Here is a 24,952-nt window from a genome sequence, read left to right on the forward strand (position 1 = left end):
CAACACTAAAAATATCGCGTTGCGTGTACAGTACTGTACTGTACCTACTAATAGAGAAAACTCATAACAGTTAACTTATATTTCTAATTAACACTTTAAATATTTATTTATTTTTACAAATAAATAGAAAAGTCTCGAAGAATATAAGGAAGGACAGTTGATAGCTACCCAATGAGCTAGAATATACTACATAGAGTGGCTATGACATTAGATACAGCGCTGTTGGTAACAACGTCAGGTACTATCGACCGCCATTTTACTTTAAGTCATAACATTGAAGTCTGTACCACGTATTGGGCAGGATTGTCACCAGGGCCCGAAGAAGGATTGGAAAATTGCCATTTCGAAATGCATTGTTAAGTAGGCGAAATAAAATAAACTGTTTTAATCTTGGTTTAATTGCTATTAATTGCGGATAATTAAGAAAGACGTAATAAATAATACTAGTGTTACTATTGGAAGAATAAACCAAAAATTTATTATATTTTTCTGTATTAAAATATAACTTTGATAGAAGGTTAAAATTAAGTATTATATTTTCATTATACACATTACATAGATATTAATACATGTAAATATTTTGCTTAAAATTTATATTTTAAACTAATTTTATTTATATTATTATAAATTTTATTAAATAATAATTTTAAAGAATTTAGAAATTCATTTTGGCTATTATTCGGAACAATTTTACAACTTTAACCACGTCAATCTGGCAACACTTCTTTAGCCTGCCATATTGTCGTCGTGTGGTAGAAGTTGTTGGATCGTTATCGTTTTATAAATCCAACTGATCGAAGGTATTATCAATCAATCTGTTGTTTAAATATAGTAAATTTTGTTTTTTATAAATTAGATTTGACATGTAAAGTATTATTTTTGTAATTTGTATAAGATAAAGATACTTAATCTTCATGTTTTATATATTGAAAATCGTATGTTTTTGTGAAACAGGCTAAATTTATCAGTGAATAAGTATAGTTTAATTTAGAATAATTTCATTTTTATTGTTATTAATGTTAATTAAAGAGCATAAAGTTGTTAATTTGGTAATTTAAGCATGTTCTTGAGTTTATTTTGTTAATGAAGCTTCCCCTTCAATATTTATGATGATTCACCATTAATGGGAAAAATAACTGATATTTATGGGCAATTTGACTAAATATATATTTTAACATTAATTTGAATTTTATCCTTGTTGGCTTTTGTGTGCTTTGAAAGGGGTACAAACTCTGGTCTGAATGGTGGTTGGGATCTTGAGCTGTACACCATGCTCATAGGAGTAAGGAAAAAACTGATGGTCTACGTGTGAAATATTCTCCTGAATTTAGCAATTTTGAAGATGTTTAAAAATAGGATAAAATTTAAAGTGAAAAAAACCAGAGCTATTTCTCAAAACAATGCTGAAAATCAATTGTCTTTCACTTTACCAGATATGGCTAAAAGATCCTAAAGCATAAGAAATGCCATTGCACAGACTACTACTGAAGCATGATTGGAGTTCTGCATTTTCCATTAAGTTTATCATGTTTTTAATAAACAGTTACAATTACAGATACAGTTCCTTTGACTTATTTGGTTATCTGGGAGATTTGAGGGGTCCTAAGTCTTCAATCAGAACAGTGTTTTACTTGTTACTTCCTTAACATTCATCGTTTTCTGTATTCCTTCTTTTTGTTTTCTAATTTCTGACTGTCTTGTAGCATGCTTCACTTTCTCCTCTCATTTTTTTCTTGTCAAAAGTATGTAGATATTGATATTAATGATTTTTAGTCATTAATAACAAAATTTAATATAGTTTGCTGTTTTTCTTATGGTATAATATAATTTAAATATGATTTACAAAATTACAGATGGCAGACGTAGAGATGAAAAATGCTGGTGACAAAAAGACGAAGGAGCCACATAGGCCAAGAAATTACAAGTTACCGGGAGGCATTTGGAGATTCACTCGTTCTCGTATGTATCATAAACGTGGAATGTGGAACGTGAAGCGTGAAACTACCAAGAAGGAAAAACCGAAGCGCAAGCCAAGAACCATTGTGAAACCTATTGGTGGTGAAAAGAATGGAGGAAAACGTGTGGTGAAATTGAAAAAGCAGGTAAGATGGCATATTAAATGACTGTATAGTGTGATATTTTATACATAGTTATATTTCTCAAATTTGGCTGCATTAGATTTAATATATCTGGTATCTGTGAAAAGTATAGTTTATATAGTACATTCTTTAACTTTAACAGTTTGTATATTCTGTGTACAGTCCCTGGCCAAATTATTAGACGCACTATAGTTTTTATGCAAATTTTAATTATCAGCTACTACAATTTGGTCTTTGAATATTTATTACCAATGAATTTAACTTGTAATGTACAGTTTACTTTATTACATAGGTGCTAACACGAATAAAACGTTATATTTATTGAAAATTTTTGTTTTTATTAACATAGTAAAAAAATACAAAATTGCCATTTAAATTTTAGTATTTTGTTGAGCCACCTTTTGCAGCTATGAGAGCCTCAATCCGGCGCGGCATGCTGTCGATGCAAGACTGGACTGTCTCTTGTATTTGTGGATGATGATTCCACACATGGATGATTTTTTCCAAAAGCTGCGTTTTGGTTGTGATGACCTCTTTGGCCACTTCCCTCTTCATGAGCTCCCACACATTTTCTATGGGGTTCATGTCAGGACTATTACCCGGCCAATCCAACAGAGGGATATTTTGCTCTTGTAGATATGTTTTCACAGACTTGGCTGTGTGGCAGGGAGCTCCATCTTGCATAAAAATAAATGGTTCCCCATTTGGGAACCATTCTCTAACCTGTGGCAGCAACCGATTTTGCAAGACTTCTTTATATTGGTCTTGCCTCAAGGTGCCTTTTACTACGTACAGGCGCCCAGTGCCCTTGCCACTGATGACAGATCAAATCATTACTTTCGTGGGGTGCTTAACAGTCTGAATGACGCATTCAGAATGAAATTTTTCGTTTCTACAACGACGGACAAAATGAGCTTTGTTGGCTAAAATTTCAAATGTGCTTTCATCGCTGAAACAGACCTGAGAAAACAAAAAAAAATATATCTTATGAATCAAGTATCTACTGTTAATTTGTCTATTTTATAGTAAATAATCTATTTAATGTTAAATTACCGATCTCCAGAAGTCTACATCCTTATCACGCCACTGTTTGGCCCACTTCAAACGCTTTGCTTTCATTGCAACTGTTAACTTGGGTTTTCTTGCTGGACGGTAAGCCTTAAAATTCAGATCTTTCAATTTTCTGCGTACAGTGCGCTCAGAAGCATTCACTTTTGCATCTTCCAATTGAGATTTTATTGATTTTGTGGTAGCAAATCTGTTTTCTAAGCAAATTTTCTTAAGACATCTTTCTGACCTTGGGTTGAAAATTGGCTTTCTGCTGCATTTATTTTTTCTTTTCGAACTCAGATCTTGGTCTGATTCAACTTTTTTCTTTATACGTCATATGCTAGCTTCAGACACATTCAACCTTCGTGAAATTTTACGGTTGGAATACATTTTTGTATTAACGAGGGCTTTGACTTCAGCTTTTTTACGTTGTGAAAGGTCTCCCTTTTTCCCCATGTCAAAAGATCACAATTTATTATATCTGGTTGGTAAAAATACTACTATCGAAGAAAACAAACATTTGCGTAATTGTATACCATAACCTAAATACAAGAGGTGAACAGAAACACGTCCACACCAGTAGCAAGCGAGAACTCAACTGAAACACGTTTGTACTTGTACGCTATACTTCAATGTCTAAGCTCTGATACCTACCAATATATTAACATTGTAATGAAATATAACAAATATAGGTATACAATGACATTAAAAAATAAGTTTCGTTTATCAAAATTATGATTTATAAGATAGACCTACACCAAACCGAGTATGAAACATTGAATTATGAAAAATCTGTAGTGCGTCTAATAATTTGGCCAGGGACTGTATAATACTATGGTACATTCAGACTGCTGACGATGAGCACAGATTCTAAATGATAGGGACTGTCTTTTGTCATACTATTTCATTGCCAAAGTGTTCACGTTGTTTGTTAATTTTTGTGTTGGACATGTGCGATTTACATTAGGCTTTATTAGCATTTATTCCGTGAATTTCTGCATTTTTAAACCAGATTTATCTCTTTTAAAACTGGACATGTAAGTAAAATGTTAACTCTTCAGCATTCTTTGATATGTCATAGAGCAAAGGTCTTTTTACAACATGACAGATTAACTGTTTTTCCATTTTTTCAAAGAGAATTGTGGGAAGTTTACATTGATTGACCATTATGACCACCTCAAATCATGAATTGGGGCTAACTTTTGAATGACAAAAACTAAGATGAAAATGCAATGACAGCAACTAGTGTGAATGATTTATAGAGATGAATGATAAAAATATTGGTTATTGGCATTGTGAGCACAGCCTGGCACATTTGGTGTATTCAAAATCTCGGCATCAATCCAGTGGTATGCTGCCAGAAGTTACACAACTAAACTGGCATTTTTGAGATAACACAAATGCTGACTGCGGGGACACCAGGAAAGAGAAACAAGAAAAATGGTAAATGATGTGTACTTCCACATTTTGTTAAATTTATTTTTGAACTTAATGAGAACAGGTTAATGAAAAATGAATAGTTCAAAAAGAGAAAGAGGGATGAAGGTGTTTTAAATTTCCATAGGAGTTATACATAACAAAATCAATCTTAAGATTACACTTTAACAACTGAAAACAATTGTGATGTCTTACATAAATATACTGGTATATTAAAATATTCCGTAAATGTACAAACCTGATCTTAATTTATTAGGGCGCATTCATCAACAAATAATTTCAAAATTGTCAACACAAAATAGAGCTCTTACGAGGCTTGTGGGTATCTGCCAGCTTGTCTGCTTGCATGTTAAGTACTGAAAAGTTTATAGCAGCATGCTAGCTAGCAGCAACTGGAAGTTACCTGAGATTTTGGAGAGAGGTGCTGTGGCACACAGATTTTGAATGTGCCCAATGACATTACCTTGGATACATTGCAAATTTTAGCTAGTAAAAATAAATTATATCATTTGTCTTAACCAAAACTTTGTTTTTTTATATTATAAATGTAAAATGATTTGTAATATATGAACTGACTGACAAATAGTAATCAGTGGTATGACATATTGTGATTATGGTTACAAAATGTGTTGATACAAATTTCTCTAACTCTGGTAGTTTGATGATCATAATGATGGTCTTGTCCTTTCTCTTCTAATTTCTGAATGAGCCTCTTGTAGCATATCTGATGAAATTTTATATTATAAAGTATATATAGACAATCATAAATTCACTTAAATGCATAATATGAAGAGTTCTTAATGTATAATATGGAGAATGGACATTGATTTATATGTAGATGATAATGATGATAATTTGGTTCTGTGGTTTTGACAAGTTTTCAGATGAGAATTATAATTTTTTACTATAATTTAATTATTAGAAATGATGAATTTGCTGTTTATATTTTAAAATATTTTTATAAATTTTCTGTCTTTTAACTAAAATATTTTTATTGAATTTCATACGTATCGTGCATTTGATTTTTAGCGTCGTTATTACCCAACTGAAGATCGTCCCAAACTGAAAAAATCCAGGAAGATGGTTTCTTTTTCAAAACATAAACGCTACTTGAGGAAAAGAATCACTCCCGGAACCGTTCTTATTCTTCTTGCTGGTCGCCATCGTGGAAAGGTAATGTGGATTTTTATCTGGAATGTTGTAAATTTGGCTAATCTTCAATGAGTGTCTTTTTTTCTTTTGGAAATAGAGAGTTGTTTTCTTGAAGCAGTTACAATCTGGACTTCTGCTAGTTACTGGTAAGTGTTTGAATTTTAGATATTGACAATTTGCACAGCCTAAGCACAGCAATAAATTATGACAATTTTAATTATTATATATTATTCAGGAATGCTATCATGCATGCAGTGCAATTGTCCTGCTAATATATAATTTATATATGAAAAAGTCTGTATTAATTTCTTTTTATGTTGAAATGTGACTTGTTTTTGTTACAGTTAAATATTTAAAGATATTAAGGAATCAGTAAATACAGTAGAGCGTCGTTAATTGGAACATTGGTAATTGAAATGGCCGGAAATTGGAACAATTTTCAGTCGGACTGTGTCGTGCTGAATCGAACGTTTTTGATACTAGATTTACTTCTAAAGTATAATTTTCATGTTTTTTATATTCTTCAATATATTTATTTTGTTTGTACAAAATGAATAAATAATTTTTAACGATACGACAGCCTCGATTATTATTATAAAAATTTTCGTTAGGCTTAAAATTGATGAAAATTCAACATGAAGCGATACACAACGGAGAAAAACTTGAACATCGGACAGGTTAATATATTTTTTCGTACAAAGTCGGAAATCAGAACAAACGACTAATTGGAACAACCCCAGTCCCCAATTGACTCCAATTTTCGACGCTCTACTGTATGCAGATTAGGACAAACTTAAATCAGTCCTGAAAGTACTTGAAATCCTTGATTAAATTATCAAAGCAAGAGAGAAATAATGACAGCATTTTCAGTTTGTTGGAGTGTCATGTTAGACTTGTATGATTACAGAATATAGATCATAGGTTAAGCTCTGATGATTTGCAATTATCCAGGGTGCCCAGTGCCTAGTGTCAACTTACGTGAGTAGCACAATGAATGTGTTTATAGTGTCAGGTGATACAAATCGTTTGGTGAGATGGAGAGAAACTTGCCATGTTTATATTGCTACTTTTGTAACACAAGTCTAGTTGTCCTGATAACATACGTGACTTGAAAGATGTGATGTCTGACATCTTGTGTTCATTTAATGTATGATTATTACTTCAAATCTTACCTTGGATTTAGATGTCCAAGTCGTCATAAATGCATGCACTAGTTGTAATAGAAGATAATTGCTAGAAATTTAGCATTTCTGTTAAATTTTTAAAATTTAGTGCATTCTATGCTTACATATATGCTAATGAGCGAGTTAATGTTGATTTAAATAATATTTTAGGTCCCTTTAAAGTTAATGGCTGTCCTTTGAGAAGAATCAATCAAATTTATGTTATTGCAACAAGTACTAAATTGGACATTAGCGAGGTGAAGATTCCAGCACATTTGAATGATAAATATTTCAACAGGAAACATTCAAAGAAAGAAAAGAAAGACGAAGGAGAAATATTTGAACTGAAATCCGAGGTAAATTTTTAGAAACTCGTTCTTGTTATAATACTTTTAACAAAGGAACTAAATTTTCTATATAAGTGTAATTATTAATACTTCGGCAACTGTGAAAATTATATTTGACAAAGAAAGTTTTTCTTCCAAAATATTTTAAATTATTCAATAAATTTTAATTTAATTTTAATTATTAAATCTAATAAGAGATGGTGTCTGACGCCTCTTTCTAGTGACAAATTATTTAGTAATTAATTAAATATAATCATGTGAAAGTAGCCCGACGTAATCCGGTGGTTGTTTGGATTTAGAAATTTATCGGGTTTCATGAGGTTTGTTTATGAACAAAGTTTAAATTCTAAGACAAAAATAAGTTTGTCGATAACTATGTTTGCTATTTTAAAATAAATTATGTATGAAAAATTAATTTGTAAATATAATTTTTATCTAACATAATTTAAAGAAAATACAGGAAAATTCTATCTAAAGGAACACTATTTGTCTTATGAATTTGTATCATGTAAATTGATTATAATAATAATCTATTTGAGAATGTACTGTTGTGTCTCGAAAATTCACGTGTGGATAGTTCCTCGACTTTCAGACGTAACATATTTCTTAGAATGTGCATGGTTACCCAAAAGTTTAGCATTGGTTAAGTGTTATACAGCGAGTTCTGTTTACAGAAAAGGTAAAAAGTGTTTTAACTTGTTAAAAACACTAAAAATAAACAACTATTAATTAATATATTAAATTAATCGCAATTTAAACAAAATGGACAATAAGGATTAATTTCTACAGATAGGGTTATTGGATTCAAAACAGACAAAATAAACTTAGTTATCATAGAGATGTTTTCTGTCTGCTAAAAAATTGTAGAGTAAGTTTGATGTATGAAAAATGATTTACAGTAAGAGTCTTATAGGTACCATGTATGAAAGAGAATCATCTGAAAGTCAGATTGCACATAGTAATAAGTTAGAGTAAACTTTCTTAGTAGAAGACACAAAGACCGTTAGAGACAAAAATGATTTGATAATAATAAGAAAATTGATTTCAGGAATACACCGTGAACGAAAAGCGAAAGAAGGACCAGATCGAAGTGGACAGACAGCTGATAGAGGCCATCAAAAAGCATCCTGAGAAAAAGATGATGTTCTCCTACCTGGCGTCCGTCTTTCAACTGCGAAATAAAATGTATCCGCACAGAATGAAATTCTAGGTGGAAAAATGTGTAATAAAATTAGTTTGAGATTTGAAACACCATTTGGTTCTTAAATATTTCGACGCTGCATTTTTAAAATTGCACGTGCAAAAATTTTTGAAGACATTTTTAAACCATTTTTTTAGCATAAAGATTGAAATTAGAGTCAAGAATATAAATCACCAGACTAATTTTCAGTTTCTTGCATTGCAGTTTTGTGATTTATTTATTCTTTGTATGAAAATTTTTTAAGATGGATATTCCAGTTAGCATAGCGTAAATTATGGGGACCATTCATTTCCAATTGATTGGAATTTTCAAGTAGCAAATGATTTACTACAGACTTATAATTACGTTTTTAAATATTTAATAATTATATCCTTTCAATGTATATTCTGAAAAATACTTGAGTTATCTGACCATCTTCATGTTGTACTAATTTTAACCATCACCAAATATGTGCTACCATCTCAAGCATGCCAAACTCTATTATTTAGTGCATTGCACTAAGTCTAGTAGTAATATTAAGATTGAGATTCCTTTACTTTCTTGACATTGGAATAAAAAGTAAGTGAAATTGTGGGATTGGTAATCTAAATAGCTACTACTGTTCAGCTCTGTGTCACACTATAGCTATGCTGATACACATTTTGTCAAATACTAGGGTAGTTCCACAATCACTGGGATCTAGAATGTTGCGCATGGACTTACCCCGAGGACATTTCCTAGTCTAGTGGCTTTCGTACAACCGGATAAGCAAACCAATGGCAAAAATTGTCATTGGCCTGCTTGTTAAAACAGCATGTAGCAAGAGAGATAATACAGATAGAAAATATGTTTTTATAATAGTCAAATGTGAGGATACTTTGCGCACTTTTTTCGGAAGCCATTGCAGTCTCTTATATTGGAGTTGTGTGTTCTATTCCACATGTACTGTACTTTGAAATGTCTACTGAAACATTAACCAAATCTCAGTATTGCAGCTTTCTTACTGTTCTTTTACAGACCAAACAATTGGTTCAAAGTACCCTTATAGAGAGAGGATACTTTACACCACTTTGAATATTTAATTGATAAAGTAAGGGATGAACATGGAGCAATGTTACTTTAACCATACAAAAGTAGAATATTTGGAGATAAGATACTGTTAATAAATTATTAAACTTAAGATATAAGAGATACAAAATTGGAAATTCACGTAATTTAAGCATGATTCGTATACAGTAATCCCCCTATAACACGGGTTCGTATAACGGCGAAAAAATTGCAATCGTATTCGTATAATACGCTAAAAGAGACTCGTATAACACGTTAAAACGTCATCGCCGACTCGTGTCGCGTCAGGATTGGTCGAATCTGGACCAATAGCGGATATTGTACCAACAGTTGAGTTTAAACGAGCACTGGACCTACTAAAAAATATTTATTATTCAACGGTCATAAAAATTATATTTTTATTAACGATGTCTCCAAAGTTAAGTTATTTTTCTGCGAAAAATTCGCCGATCAGGAAACCGCGTCCGCCGTTCGACGAGCCGCTCCGCGACGAAAACGAGCTTAAGCAATGGCGTCGTCGAAAGATGCACACTCGGTAAGTAATCCTACAATTTTTTGTTTATAGCATAGTTTAAATGGATTATTCCCAAAACATTATACGTGTTTTGGAAATGTTGATTTAAATTAGTCTAGAATCGATTAATTTTATGGAAGAAAACCTTTCAAACAGCCGTAGCCCCTAAACTGCACACGTGCCGGGTTGTGATTGGTTCGTGTATTTAAGTGATTCGTACAACACGAAATTCATATAACACGGAACATAGTACAAGCATTGTGGACATTTTCTAGATTTGACACTCCGTTTAGTTATAACTCTTGGATCCTGGGTCCTCAGGTTAGTCTGACCATAATTCCAAATGTTGTAAAGGGTGTACCTTCGAAAATTTCATTTAAATTGTCTATGTAGTTAAGTGTTTCCTTTGTTATTGATGCTCTTAGCCTTCTTTATCTTTGCTGCAAAACAATGTCAATAGTAATTTCGTTTTTAAAAAACCTCTCAACACTTTTTTTCCCGGTTGACTATTTACAAACTTCACTATTCTCTCAATCCTACCCAAACAAACATAGACAATGCAATGAAGTTTAGAATCATCTACAAGAAATCCAAAGTCACTCATGGAACAACCCAATCAGAAAACGTGTTTTTGCTGGCGACCAGGACTTCTCTTCCCACCGACAAGGTGCATCGTGGATATTTCGAGTGACTGACTGCGTTACATGGCCAAAAGAAGCGAGTGTGAGCCGAATTATTTTCTTCCTTCTAAGGACATGTCAGGTTTTACGGAGTCTTGGACTTCCCTGTTAGTCACCCTATCAGTCCATGGTATTTGGAGCGGCTTCCTCCACAGCATCACAGTTTGAATGCATCTATCCCGTCGGCTCTCTTTGCCATCCAACTCGCAACCATACGAGACTGGGAAAAATAAGCGTCTGGAAAAGTATGCATTTAATTACTATCCGAATATCCTTGCTGCTGCAAATTTCTTCCACGCTTAGCACGGCACTTCGTCCTAGTGCAATTCTCTCGATTTCGGGTGTTACTTCTCCATCTCTGTCAATTAATGCCCCAAAGAAAATAAAACCTGGAAACGTCCTACGTTTTCCATGTCTTTTTGTCATCATTTTGGTCTTTTTAACATCGAGTTGTTTCGCTTTCAACTTTGACCTTTGCTGCGAGCAGTCTCGGGTCATCCGACCGAGCAGGGTTGTGTCATCAGCACGACGAATATTGTCGATGTTTCTACCCGTATCTATAATAGGGACGTTGACAGAATATGTCCGGCAGCATTACCGATTTTGAGCCAGCTTGTGTAACCGTGCGCTGTCTTCGTCGTTTCTTCATTAGTAAAATATACATTTACCTTATAATATTAAGGCTTTGGAATAGATGCAAAAGTTGAACTGCCAACGTTTATAGCAGTGGCGTGCCGTCGATAGAAGCGCCGCTTCCACCTTCCAATGACCTTCCCTTGTATTTTATAAAATATAAATTTTCATATTTTAACGTACTTTGAATTAATTAAAATTAATATTTTATTATAACTGCATTATGTATCTTTTACAAATTTCTATACTACATGTGAAAAAAAACGATAAGATTGCTATTGTATATTCGAATAATTCGGTGGCGGAAGGAATGTCGAAACCGGGTCAGTTTCCAATCAGCCAGATTATATAGGCATTGGCGCATGCGCTTTACAGAGCACCAACGTCACGGTTTAGCTGGAAGACGCGACACACGCGTAAAGCGTCCAACTCTATATCCCGGAGCGGTTGTGGGCTGTTAGCCGCCTGCCTGTTAGATATTCGGCCGCCCTCGCCCGATTATGTGAATCATCAGCAGACTAGATCAACGGCGGGCAACCTTCGGCCCGCGGGCCAGCTACGGCTCGCGAAAAGTTTCTATCCGGCCCGCGAGATCTTTAATAGATTATTAAATTGGAAAAATAACTAATTGATAGTTATTTTTCCAATTCTTTGTAATTTTCGAAAACGATAAGAGAAATAAATGTAGTAATTAACTTTTTATTTATTTATTTCATATTTGCAGACTAAAAAAATTACGAGTCACAAGAAAGCGTCAATTAACTACTACGTCCAAAGCAGAAAAAACGTAAAATTTATTCTGGCCCACGTTATAAAAAAGGTTGCCCACCCTAGACTAGATTTATAACTTAACCCAACTGATAGGAATTTACTGGTATGTTTTTATGATAGTTCTGTATAGTTGACAGGAGTTTTAAAAAATCCATTAAAATATTTGATATATTTATTCCGCGTTTATTCTGCTCTCCCGTCTTATATTACTTACGGATTTCAATGTTAAACCGGTGATATTACGATTTAGTATGTCCTATCTGTAAGGGAATGCAGTAAAAACGTGTACAATTCTTGTATAATGTTAAAAAATTAACTGTTACTTTGGCAGCATCATTTACAACCAAATTTAATGAATGAGACGTACAATGGTACAAAAAAGCTCTAGAATTTATTTTCTTTAAATTTACGATTTCTGTATCTGTTGTCATAAAAATTTCTTTCCACTTCTTTCCCAAGACTACAGATATCCAAGTACAAAGTAACTGGTTTCGACTTATTTCTACTTAAGAAGTAGTTAAATAATTAAGCGATTAGGGAATTAGAAACATAAATAAAACCCTGATGAAAGAGCCGAAATTTTACTTAAACAGAAGCTTAACCGAACCAATCTCTTGCCGAGTACAGTGGGGTCTGATCTCTTCGTAATATTAGATGTAATAAAGACAGAAATTTTTCCAGTTCAACGAGAGTGACCGAAAAGTTGTAAATTTTGGAAATTTCCGCGAACACTCGGTTCTAAAACGAATTAGTTAGAAAACGAAGGACGGACAATCTGTTAAGTTTAACATATTTAGATTTTTACAGCTATGGTGAGAAACGTTTAAAATCTACAACAACCCCGTCGCGTCCTTTGATATATACTAGCGATGCGACAAAAGAGGCATTTGACATTGACCGGTATCGGCACCCTCGGGATTTGGCACGCACACACCTACCTGGACCGTCTCGGATTCCATTCATTAGCCACTCGTAGGGAGCTATTTCACTAAGTGGATTGTTTTGAGATTTAAAAAGTAAAGAATATTTTGTTATTTTTATGTACGTTTCTTCACAAAGTTATATTTAATTATAAGTTTCTTTAAAAGTATATTCGTACAATTGAAGAATTTTTTGTACTAGGTATGTATATTCGTCACACATTTTGTTTTACCAAGTAAGTTTTTCTGATACTTTTAATTTTAGCCCTTATATCGTGGCTAGTGATTCAAAAATTTATTTTAAAAAAGTTTTGGCTCGAGACCGTATAATGAAAAAGAAAACATTATTAAAAGAGAAAGACCAATGCCTAAATTAAATATAAATACGTCACAAAAAATTTCGACATTTTGACGATAAAATTTATGACGAATGACGATTCTTTCGTAAAATTGAAGCAATTTGGAAATCAAAGCGGAATAGAATTTAACAATGGTAGACAATATAAAATAAATATTGAAAATTATAACGAGATAATTACGATTAATAGATATATCTAAATTAATAGACGTTATATGTTTTTTCTCGAAGCGAGAATTGGCATTTAGAGGGCGTAGGGAATTTATTGAATCTAATAACGGAGGTAATTATATTGAACTTTCTTATTTATTAAGTACGTCGGATAATCTATTAAAAATACATTTAAAGAAGTATACGGTTTTTACTGGCTTATCGAACGAACGAATACGAACGGGCCCTGACGCGCAATTAATTGATTGCCTCTGTAAGTGGGCTTCTTACAGAAACACGGCTTCCCTATCATCAAATGTCACGGCACGCCAACTGGTTTATAGGTATTTCTTTCTCTTAAGTTACTCGAATAAATGTTAAAATATCTATTATACAAGCATAAGCGTGCAGAGTTGACTCGGCGAGTTTCGAGATTGCATTACCTTCCGAAGCTCCGATGCGACCCGAAAAACAATCTTTTAAACCATTGCGAATCGAAATCTTTTCTAGAATTATTAAATTCCGTCTACGAAGCACTCTTTATATTCAAAAGACCGGAAAACATGGAGTGTAGAGAATTTCCCATCTGAAATATTTAAAGGATGAATTCATTTATCATTATTGGAATTTTAAAAGCAACGTGACTAAAATAAATTGCAAAACTTACCTTTATTGGAAACTTTTTTGTAATCTTAAAGTAATTTCTAAATGTCAAACACAGCGGTTCTTTACCAAATCTCTTCATAAAGTTTAGAATCTAGAAAAGTATTTCTATTAATTAAAGTATTAAAATAACTTACAGTACGTAGAAACGTGACAAGTTTTAAATGTTATACCTTCAGTTTTTGTTCCAATGTGAAATCGCAGCCAGCGAATCTTCTGATATCTTGAAAAGACGTTTGCATCTGAAAAAGAAACAACACATTTCGAGGTCCGTAAATATAGAAAATGGTGGAATTTTTAATGGAAATACGTTACCGTAGATGTAAAAGCGGAGAACAGGAATCCGGTTACGATACACAGGAAAGTGAAACTAAAACACAGTGAAGAAAATAACACTTTCAACGCAAATTTGAATTTCGAAAAGATGAAAGCGAAGTATATTAGACTCGTTTCTGATAATAAAATACCGTATAGAATTGTTAATACGTAATTGAATGGTCCGTTGAGGTGACTGGTAAAACGCCAAAGTTCGTCGTGTTGCGCCATAATTCGTTCCAATTCCGAATGCAAATTCGAATTTCCCTTATTCAGTACATACAAATCTTCCGATACGTTTTCGAATGCATTGATTAAAGTATGTAAAAGCAAAACAACAAAGAAATACACATATACAAAACCACCAATCATAACATTAGCAGCGATACCGACTTCGATACAGCAGAAAAGGGGTTCGTATTTAAAGGACTTGGCTTTTTCTAAAGCGGGATAAAATAGAAAATTTATTACGCATTGAAGGGACATGGTAAAAACGATAGTCGCAATTACCGCAGTAAGCCGTACAATATCGACAATAACACGCAATTGATTTTTAGGAAAACGATACGACTTTTTCAATCGAATTTTCGAATTTAGTTTGACTTTCTTAACAATGCTGAATATTACTGCCAAAGCCAAGAAAATAGTCGCGAGGATTATTCTGACAAATATGTCATACTCGTATACCGAGTACCAGGAAAAGCAAGGCGTTAAAGCCGATACGTAGGAAATTTTTTTGAACAAGCCTTGGCCTGTTCAAAGGAATTTCCTATAGTTACCTCTAATTTATTGAATAACAGGCCTTACAACAAATTGACCATCGGAATTTCTTTTAGTATTTTCTATAAAATGTTGCTCACAAAACTTGTCCTCCTTAGTCTGAGGAATTTGCTTTTTTTCCTCAAGTTTCCAAAATTTTCTATTTGTTAAGTAAATCACACTTACTTATACAACTCACCACACTCCTCGAACTAGTAGAACAATAAGTTGGTATTTGACCAGAAATAACATAGCCAAAGAGAGTGCTGAGCAATGTAGGGTGGCCATCACGCTGCATAGTATGACCAGTGATAACATCAAAGAAAATATCAGCTCCTAATAACAAATTAATCTCGAGAGAAAGATAGAGCATGCTGTATTCTTTCATTTACTGTGATTAAAATGTAGACAGTGCAATCCCGTATTGTCAACTAAATTTTTCTCGAGTAAAATCGCTATTGCGCTGGGTTACGGGTAAAGATTCCACTCAAAGTGTTCCTCTTTGATTTGTTCTCAACGGCAACCTTATGCTAAGGAAATACAAATTTTCTGCTTGTTTATACGGTTGACTATGCAAATTTAACTCTGTAAGCCGTTCAACAATATACAATTAGGTAATGGATAATATATCTACACCGTTATAATGATATCTCTGTATACAAATTCTCTATCGACGTAAACAAAATAAGGAACCTATTGCTACTTTCATCCTCATAATAAACACTTCCAAAGAAGCATAATGCTTCTATGGGTTTGAATAATTTCTATATTTTCTATATATAACTTCTGTATTCACAATCGTCTGTTTTTCTTCACAGAATTTACCTCGAAATCCGTCTATGCACCTACATTTAGTAATCCCGTCTCTGGTATAACGTGTCCCCCCGTTTAAGCACTTAGCTAATAATGCAATAGTTCGTATATTACCATCTAACTTTACGAATGTTTTAAAAAAAAATTATATAAATACAGTATATCCATACATTTTCTGCATATGCTATATATTTCACAATATTCCCCGGTAAATCCAGGTTTACAATAGCACAGGAAAGTTCCCTCTTCTTGATAACACTCTCCTCCGTTCTGACATTTGATAGGGTAATCGTCTTCCGCTCTTGCGAATCTCGATATAGCGCAATTGCGCCCACTAAATTGAGGTTTACATAGGCATTTATAAACTTCCAAAGTATCGTGACATGTTCCGCCATTTTCACACTGGATTTCTTTACAGACTAAAAGAGAATGTAATGCTTAATCAGTAATTTTCTTCTATTAGTATACAAATGAATCATTTATACTTACAATGCTTAACTTGATGAGATTTTTTAGACGAATCATATTTTCTGCCAGTATAGAAATTATTTTGATTCCATTCTTTAAGCGATCCATTGAAATAATTGGCATTTAACATTGTTCTAAAGCTTTCATCGTAATTTATTAGGATAAATCAATAGTGCAAGAAATGACATTATGTCCTTCACTAATAACCACGTATTTCGAATAATTAAAAGAAACTCGCTGTTTATTATCAATTTCCACGCATAATTTCCATAACTTCACCATATTTCCGATATTGTCTATTAGTGTTTTTGATAATTTGCGAAACGATAAATCACTTTTCAATAGCATAATAGTTATTTGTTAATAGAATTAAAATTAAGCTCAAACCATTAGCATAATTTCCATTAGCATAATGATACCTGTGAAAGGTCCATTAAGAAGTGACCTTGAAGTGACTACTAGAGATGATTATTTCGAGTTTCCAGACTCGAAGACGTATTCAAATTTTAAATGAACTGCGCGATAAGAAGTTTCTTTTTCACCTTTAAGTGTCATTCAATTGTTAAAGATATTAAGCGTGAGAAAAATAAAATTATACTTCAATTAACGAGAGTTTGGTCAATTTTGCTTAAAAATAATCGTGAACTGCGATACGTTGGTTTATAATGCACAAATAAATTACAGCTTGCAAATGCATCTCTTTTTTTTTTTTTTTTTTTTTTTAACTCTTTCCGCCCTGTGGGCACTAAGAGGGCCTCTTTTAGTAGGCCCATTATGGGTTCGGCCAGGCCCACAATGGGGCGACCGGGTGGTGAGGGACGGGGCCCGACATATCCGAACGGACCACCCCCCGAAAAATTCCTGGGGATTATTCGACCCGTTCGGATTCGATCCCGGGTCCCCCAGAGCGGTAGGCTGCCACCTTTACCGCTCGGCCATCCGGCCGTCGAAGCAAATGCATCTCATGCACGCTATGACTTGCGTAAGTATTTGTTATATAAACGTTCTGAAAATACAGCCCTTACGCAATCAATTCTTATATCTGTCAATAAGCGGCAATCTAGAACCCAACCTTATTCTAAAGCTGCCATTTTGTTGGTTTCTACGCGGAACTATTTCGATTACTTTTATTAAGAAGAAAATAAGTGCGACTATTTTTAATTCGGTTGCTAATTTTATTTTATTTTTGTCAAATAATAGCCTACTCTTACTTAAAAATATGAGGAGAATAGGCTGGAGCGTAACTGTTACGGATCTGAATTTAGAAGAGGAAATATGTTTGTCGTGTTTTCTCTCTCCATTTACTTCCATGTCTATGGTGTACGGTTGGGAATTTTTTACACCTTGCTCCTGTGTCTCGAACACCGATGCTTATTGGCGCAAAATTTCCAAGTTTTACATCGTATTTATCGAATGTGTTTACTGGATACATTTCGTTCTCCTTCTCTGCATGATAGTTCCTTACGTATCGGCTTTAACGCCTTGCTTTTCCTGGTACTCGGTATACGAGTACGACATATTTGTCAGAATAATCCTCGCGACTATGTTCTTGGCTTTGGCAGTAATATTCAGCATTGTTAAGAAAGTCAAACTAAATTCGAAAATTCGATTGAAAAAGTCGTATCGTTTTCCTAAAAATCAATTGCGTGTTATTGTCGATATTGTACGGCTTACTGCGGTAATTGCGACTATCGTTTTTACCATGTCCCTTCAATGCGTAATAAATTTTCTATTTTATCCCGCTTTAGAAAAAGCCAGGTCCTTTAAATACGAACCCCTTTTCTGCTGTATCGAAGTCGGTATCGCTGCTAATGTTATGATTGGTGGTTTTGTATATGTGTATTTCTTTGTTGTTTTGCTTTTACATACTTTAATCAATGCATTCGAAAACGTATCGGAAGATTTGTATGTACTGAATAAGGGAAATTCGAATTTGCATTCGGAATTGGAACGAATTATGGCGCAACACGACGAACTTTGGCGTTTTACCAGTCACCTCAACGGACCATTCAATTACGTATTAACAATTCTATACGGTATTTTATTATCAGAAACGAGTCTAATATACTTCGCTTTCATCTTTTCGAAATTCAAATTTGCGTTGAAAGTGTTATTTTCTTCACTGTGTTTTAGTTTCACTTTCCTGTGTATCGTAACCGGATTCCTGTTCTCCGCTTTTACATCTACGGTAACGTATTTCCATTAAAAATTCCACCATTTTCTATATTTACGGACCTCGAAATGTGTTGTTTCTTTTTCAGATGCAAACGTCTTTTCAAGATATCAGAAGATTCGCTGGCTGCGATTTCACATTGGAACAAAAACTGAAGGTATAACATTTAAAACTTGTCACGTTTCTACGTACTGTAAGTTATTTTAATACTTTAATTAATAGAAATACTTTTCTAGATTCTAAACTTTATGAAGAGATTTGGTAAAGAACCGCTGTGTTTGACATTTAGAAATTACTTTAAGATTACAAAAAAGTTTCCAATAAAGGTAAGTTTTGCAATTTATTTTAGTCACGTTGCTTTTAAAATTCCAATAATGATAAATGAATTCATCCTTTAAATATTTCAGATGGGAAATTCTCTACACTCCATGTTTTCCGGTCTTTTGAATATAAAGAGTGCTTCGTAGACGGAATTTAATAATTCTAGAAAAGATTTCGATTCGCAATGGTTTAAAAGATTGTTTTTCAGGTCGCATCGGAGCTTCGGAAGGTAATGCAATCTCGAAACTCGCCGAGTCAACTCTGCACGCTTATGCTTGTATAATAGATATTTTAACATTTATTCGAGTAACTTAAGAGAAAGAAATACCTATAAACGTTGGCAGTTCAACTTTTGCATCTATTCCAAAGCCTTAATATTATAAGGTAAATGTATACAGTATTTTACCAATGAAGAAGAAACAACGAAGACAGCGCACGGTTACACAAGCTGGCTCAAAATCAGTAATGCTGCTGGACGTATTCTGTCAACGTCCCTACTATAGATACGGGTAGAAACATCGACAATATTCGTCACGCTGACGCTACAACCCTGCTCGGTCGGATGACCCGAGCTTGCTCGCAGCAAAGGTGAAAGTTGAAAGCGAAACAACTCGATTTTAAAAAGACCAAAGTGATGACAAAAAGACATGGAAAACGTAGAACGTGTCTAGGTTTTATTTTCTTTGGGGCATTAATTGACAGAGATGGAGAAGTAACACCCGAAATCGAGAGAATTGCACTAGGACGAAGTGCCGTGCTAAGCGTGGAAGAAATTTGCAGCAGCAAGGATATTCGGATAGTAATTAAATGCATACTTTTCCAGACTCTTCTTTATCCCAGTCTCGTACGGTTGTGAGTTGGATTGCAAAGAGAGCCGACGGGATAGATGCATTTAAACTGTGATGCTGTGGAGGAAGCTGCTCTAAATACCTAGGACTAACAGGGAAGTTTTAGACTGCGTAAAACCTGACATGTCCTTAGAAGGAAGAGAATAATTCGGCTCACACTCGCTTCTTTTGGTTATGTAACGCAGTCAGTCACTCGAAATATTTGTGATGCACCTTGTCGGTGGGAAGAGAAGTCCTGGTCGCGAGCAAAAACATGTTTTCTGATTTGGCTGTTTTATGAGTGACTTTGGATTTTTTGTGGATGATTCTAAACTTCACTGTATACGGCGTAGTTACAAAACAAACAAAAACATATGTTTGCATTGACTGTAAATGAAGGTGTAGTTGTGTTAATAAAATATACTCGTTTAAACTATATATTGATTTAATTTTAGTTGCTAGTACGATTTAAAGTGCTGGTTTCCTTAGTCGTACCTATCTCAATTTTTTAAATTTTATGAATTTAAAGAAAATGTGCGTAGACTATTTAATTTTTTTGCAATAAATATAAAGGGTTTACTGAGGTTTCCAATGATACTCATACGTATGTGTTTACTAATATATTCTCTGATTTCTGAGACCGTTTTTTAGGGGTACGGCTTGGGCAACCTTACCCTAACTGTGAACTGACTGAACTGGCGCGATATCTGAAAAAATAAATTAAGAACTTTTGATTCATAAATATACATACCTAATCAATTTTATCGCCAAGCAGCCGAAGCAGCACTAAATTAACCAAGTTTGATCCAAATCGTTAGAGTCGTTTTTGTGGTGAATAATTCAATTTTCATTTAATTTGTATCGTATTTTCTATTTTCTGTAATACCGTTACCAACCAGGACTGTTTAATTCTAATTTACGGTCGTTTGTGACGTCACTAGATAACGTGACAGAACGAAGATGGCGGATCGTGGTCGCTGGGTGCGTATTCTGTTGTCGAGTGTACGCCTCAAGGTGGAGAGAGAAGTGGGCCACGATGTTGTTTTTTGAGTCAACGGAAGCCGCAGTCACGGTGTTCGTGGTTTTCGATCTGTCAGTGACAACAATGGTGTTTATATTTTGATGGGCTTCGCATGTCTTAAAGGCGTAGTACTAGCCGACCGCGAGCGTGTCGGCATAAATATCTGTCGGACTATGATAACTGTCTTATTTTTCGTTTCGGTAAAATATCGATTGAGCTGAAATAAAGGGTTTTCTATTAGCTAGCGACAGTCATCTCCCGGAGGGATAGGTTAGGTTTCTTGGACAAGCCGCAAAAGCGGCGCGTAGTCTTGCAGCCCGAGCGACGAGCGAAGCCATCCGCGAGGCTGCAGCTCCCCATAGGCTTAACTGCGATCGTTCCGTCACGTGATTCATTGACGTCACAACCGACCGTAAATTAGAATTATGCACCAGGACTAGGAGAGGAGTTACTTATTTTATTTAGCGCGAAGACACTTTATTTAGCGAGAGAGGAAAGTCAACTGGCAATTAGATCAGCAGAGGTAAAAGGGCGGGCGGTGCGATGTAGAGAAGGGGTGTAGCACGTGCCACACTAAACGGCAACGTCGCTCTCGCCGCCGAGCGATAGCGCACGCGGCAAAGCGGCAACACCGACAACGTAGTCTTTTGCGCCATTATTTAGAAAGTTAATTGAGTTTTTGCTGCTCCGCAGCGCTGGATCCAGCAGGCCGAAGTTTGCGCTGGATCCAGCTGGATTGCTGGATGAGGGATCCAGCAATTGCAATCCCTAACTGTGATGTACAGTACGGGACTAGTCTAGTTCCGCTAGTTTCCTAGCAACTAGATGCCATAAAGAACTTACAGATGAAAATCCTATCCATTAGCCGCAGAGTCTACACGTTCTGATTTATATGTAGACGATTACTTCAATTGAATTGAGGCTATCGAAGAAGCTAAGATGTTACAGCATCAGCTAATTGATTTACTTGTGACTGCTGGATTTCCTCTAAGAAAGTGGTCGTGGAGTCATGATGAAGTAACACAAAATGTCGAGCTTGAAATGAGAGAAAATTTAAATGATTGTAAGATAATTGGTGACCAGACTGTTCGAGCTTTAGGAGTAACATGGCATCCAAGTACTGATTGTTATCAATTTCAATTTACTCTAGGGCCTATAGTTAAGTTAACTTAGCGTAATTTGTTGTCTGTGATATCACTCATTTTTGATTTTATTGGTGTATTAGCTCCTGTGATTATTAAATGCAAAATACTTATACAAAAATTGCGGTTACTAAAAATGGGATCAGATGAAACACTACCAACAACTGTTATCAATCAATGGAATAAGATATGTGGGAATATACACTATTTGAATTATATTCATGTTAGCAGAAAATTAATTAATTCTGCCCGTCTCAAGAGAGTTGAACTCCGTGGTTTTTGTGATGCTTCAGAACAAGCTTATGATGCTTGTTTGTAGTACAGTACATCGAGTCCGTAAGTGATAATGATTCAGTTTTTGTTTCTTTAATTATATCTAAGTCTAGACTGGCTCACATTAAGTAACAATCTCTCCCTAGATTAGAGGTGTACGGTGCTTTATTACTTACTCGTTTACTGAAAAAAGTTTTGTCTTCATTAAAGTTAAGTAAATTGGTTGATCTGTTTGGTGAAACCGTGTCTCGTTTCACCAAACAGATCAACAAATCAAAGGAAAGTAAAAACGGCGAGATTCATTAAACAAAAATGCAAAGAAGTCAACATCAATATTACAGACAAGAAGAAAAAATACAAGGTGAGATAGAAAAACTTTCTATAGACTTAAAGTACCTAAAACGCACCTCAATGAACTCCTTAGAACATTATCTTTACCAAAATCAATCGCAGAAGCTATACCTACAAGATCAACTAAAATGAATAAAGATATTTGACAGAAAACTTGCCAAGTGTCTTTGGAAAACACACAACACTAGTGTTTACTAAGCCAAAATTAAGTAAATTGGATCAAATTCACTTATGGTATGATCCTACCACTGTTCTTTGCTGGTTGCATTCATCTCCAGTCAAATTGAAAACCTTTGTTGCAAACAGGGTCTCTGAAATTCAGGATGACACTAACATTGCATGGTGGCATCACGTTTCTGTTCACTGAACTTTTTCAACAACTAAATTAACATGACCTAAAACTCTTCAAACTTTGACTACAACTCTGAACTTAAATAAATAGCGACAGAAAGCTTATCTCTAGTCGACACTTCAATCTTACTTCTTCCCGTATTTTCCAATGGTCTGTATTCTATGGAATATTTTCTTAATCGTCTGTGCTTAATATCAATTCCATAAATAACCAACAACTCGTTCAACGCTATTGAAAAGTGAATTATGGTTTCGCAAATTATTAAAAATACACTGGCGCAAGACAACTGCAAATCTGAAGTATTTAACTTTGCAAGAATGAAAAATCAGTTATTGATGCAATTATTATTTAATATAACAATGAACATAATTTTCTATTGTTTATTTTTATTAATTGTAATATCACTCGTATCTATTCATATTTGAAGTCGTTAACACAATGAATTCTAGTTATCTCCACAATTTCCTATTTATATTATATTTCCCACTCTTGCTGATATATCAGAGACTTGTCTCGCATGCAATAGAGCCTTACGATAAGAATAATGCAGTCTTACTCGAGGGAGAATCAACCTTAAATGATAACTTTCAACGCAAATTAATGGAAGGTATGGTTTATGTTAATATCACTAGGATTGTCGCCATGTTTACTGCCACATCTCTATACTTTACTATTGAATATATTGAAGATAAAGAGTGAGTTTTTTTTAATTATGCGAAATACGTGGATATTAGTAAAGTATTGCATGTAATAAATAGGACAATGCTCAGTTTTTGCATTATTGATTTATCTAGTAGGCCTAATTACGTTGTAAGGTTGAGGACAATGTTAAATGCCAATTATTTTAACGGATCGCTTAAAGAATGGAATCCAAATACGAGTAGTTTCTATTCTGGCCGAAAATATGATTCGTCTAAAAAATCTAATCAAGTAAAGCAATGTAAGTATAAATGATTCATTTGTATACTAATAGAAGAAAATTAAAATTACTCATGAAGAATTACATTATTTTTTAGCCTGTAAAGAAAACCAATGTAAAAATGGCGGAAAGTGTCACGATACTTTGGAAGGTTATAAGTGCATATGTAAGCCTCAATTTAGCGGGCGCAATTGCGCTATATCCAGATTCGCAAGAGCAGAAGAGTATTGTCCTATTCTTAAATGTCAGAACGGAGGACAATGTTATCGACACGGGGAACGTTTACGGTGCATGTGTAACTCTGAATTTTCGGGAAGATATTGCGAAATATATGACGCATGCAGAAAAAGTATGGATATATTTACATAATTTTTTAAAACATTCATAATGTTAGATGGTAATATACGAACTATTGCTTTATTAGATAAGTGCTTAAATGGGGGGACATGTTATACAAGATTACGAATTGCAGAATGTCGGTGCATAGAAGGATTTCGAGGTAAATTCTGTGAAGAAAACATAGACGATTGTGAATCGCACCAATGCCAAAATGGCGGAACCTGTATTGATAGAATACAGGTATTTTTTCTTGTTTTTTTTTTAAGGAAACTAATGGAATATCACATTTGAACTATCATGTTTTTAAATAGTTGTTAATAATTAGAAGAATTTATTTCTAGAAATATTCGTGTTGTTGTCCTCCTGGATATACCGGGCGTTATTGTGAGAAGAAATTAACGTGTTTCCGTAATGATTGTAAAAATGGAGGAACATGCATTGTTGTTGGAAGAAGCGAAAAATGTGTTTGTTTGAAGGGATTTGACGGAAGACGTTGCGAAATAAATAACCAGTGCCGTAAGAATCCATGTTTAAATAAAGGAATTTGTATTCCTTCTTTTCCTCGCTACCAATGCAAGTGTCAGCCGGAATTTACTGGAAGAAATTGCGCTAAACGTGAGCCATATTCTTTGATGTAATTTGAAATTAATTCAGAAATTAAAAAATATTAACCAAGTAAATTAATTTAAATATT

The 24,952-nt window shown here is 34.2% G+C and overlaps 2 protein-coding genes across 2 annotated transcripts in view; both read left to right on the forward strand.

Moving 5' to 3' along the window:
* Positions 1–686: 686 nt before the first annotated feature.
* RpL6 (ribosomal protein L6) lies at positions 687–8,497 on the forward strand. Its single transcript, XM_067274178.1, has 6 exons — positions 687–800; positions 1,854–2,102; positions 5,616–5,759; positions 5,836–5,884; positions 7,073–7,257; positions 8,297–8,497. Exons 2-6 carry the CDS (start codon positions 1,854–1,856, stop codon positions 8,456–8,458), a joined length of 789 nt encoding a protein of 262 aa, XP_067130279.1. The 5' UTR covers positions 687–800; the 3' UTR covers positions 8,459–8,497.
* Positions 8,498–23,609: 15,112 nt separating this feature from the next.
* The window catches only part of LOC136978436 (uncharacterized), a 37,347-nt gene continuing 36,004 nt past the window's right edge, over positions 23,610–24,952 (forward strand). The window contains exons 1-5 of the mRNA XM_067274134.1: positions 23,610–23,695; positions 23,759–23,940; positions 24,017–24,268; positions 24,314–24,498; positions 24,600–24,873. Coding sequence (XP_067130235.1) covers positions 23,610–23,695; positions 23,759–23,940; positions 24,017–24,268; positions 24,314–24,498; positions 24,600–24,873 — 979 coding nt within the window. The remainder of the gene's footprint in view (positions 23,696–23,758; positions 23,941–24,016; positions 24,269–24,313; positions 24,499–24,599; positions 24,874–24,952) is intronic.

The sequence above is a fragment of the Centruroides vittatus genome, unplaced genomic scaffold (genome assembly GCF_030686945.1).
Source record: "Centruroides vittatus isolate TY-2023 unplaced genomic scaffold, ASM3068694v2 contig_538, whole genome shotgun sequence".
Lineage (NCBI taxonomy): Eukaryota > Metazoa > Arthropoda > Arachnida > Scorpiones > Buthidae > Centruroides > Centruroides vittatus.

Coding starts and splice junctions, on each gene's coding strand:
- RpL6 (XM_067274178.1), top strand. CDS start 1,854: ATGGCAGACGTAGAGATGAAAAATGCTGGTGACAAAAAGACGAAGGAG. Junction 5,885..7,072: donor TGGACTTCTGCTAGTTACTG/GTAAGTGTTTGA, acceptor ATAATATTTTAG/GTCCCTTTAAAGTTAATGGC. Junction 7,258..8,296: donor TATTTGAACTGAAATCCGAG/GTAAATTTTTAG, acceptor AATTGATTTCAG/GAATACACCGTGAACGAAAA.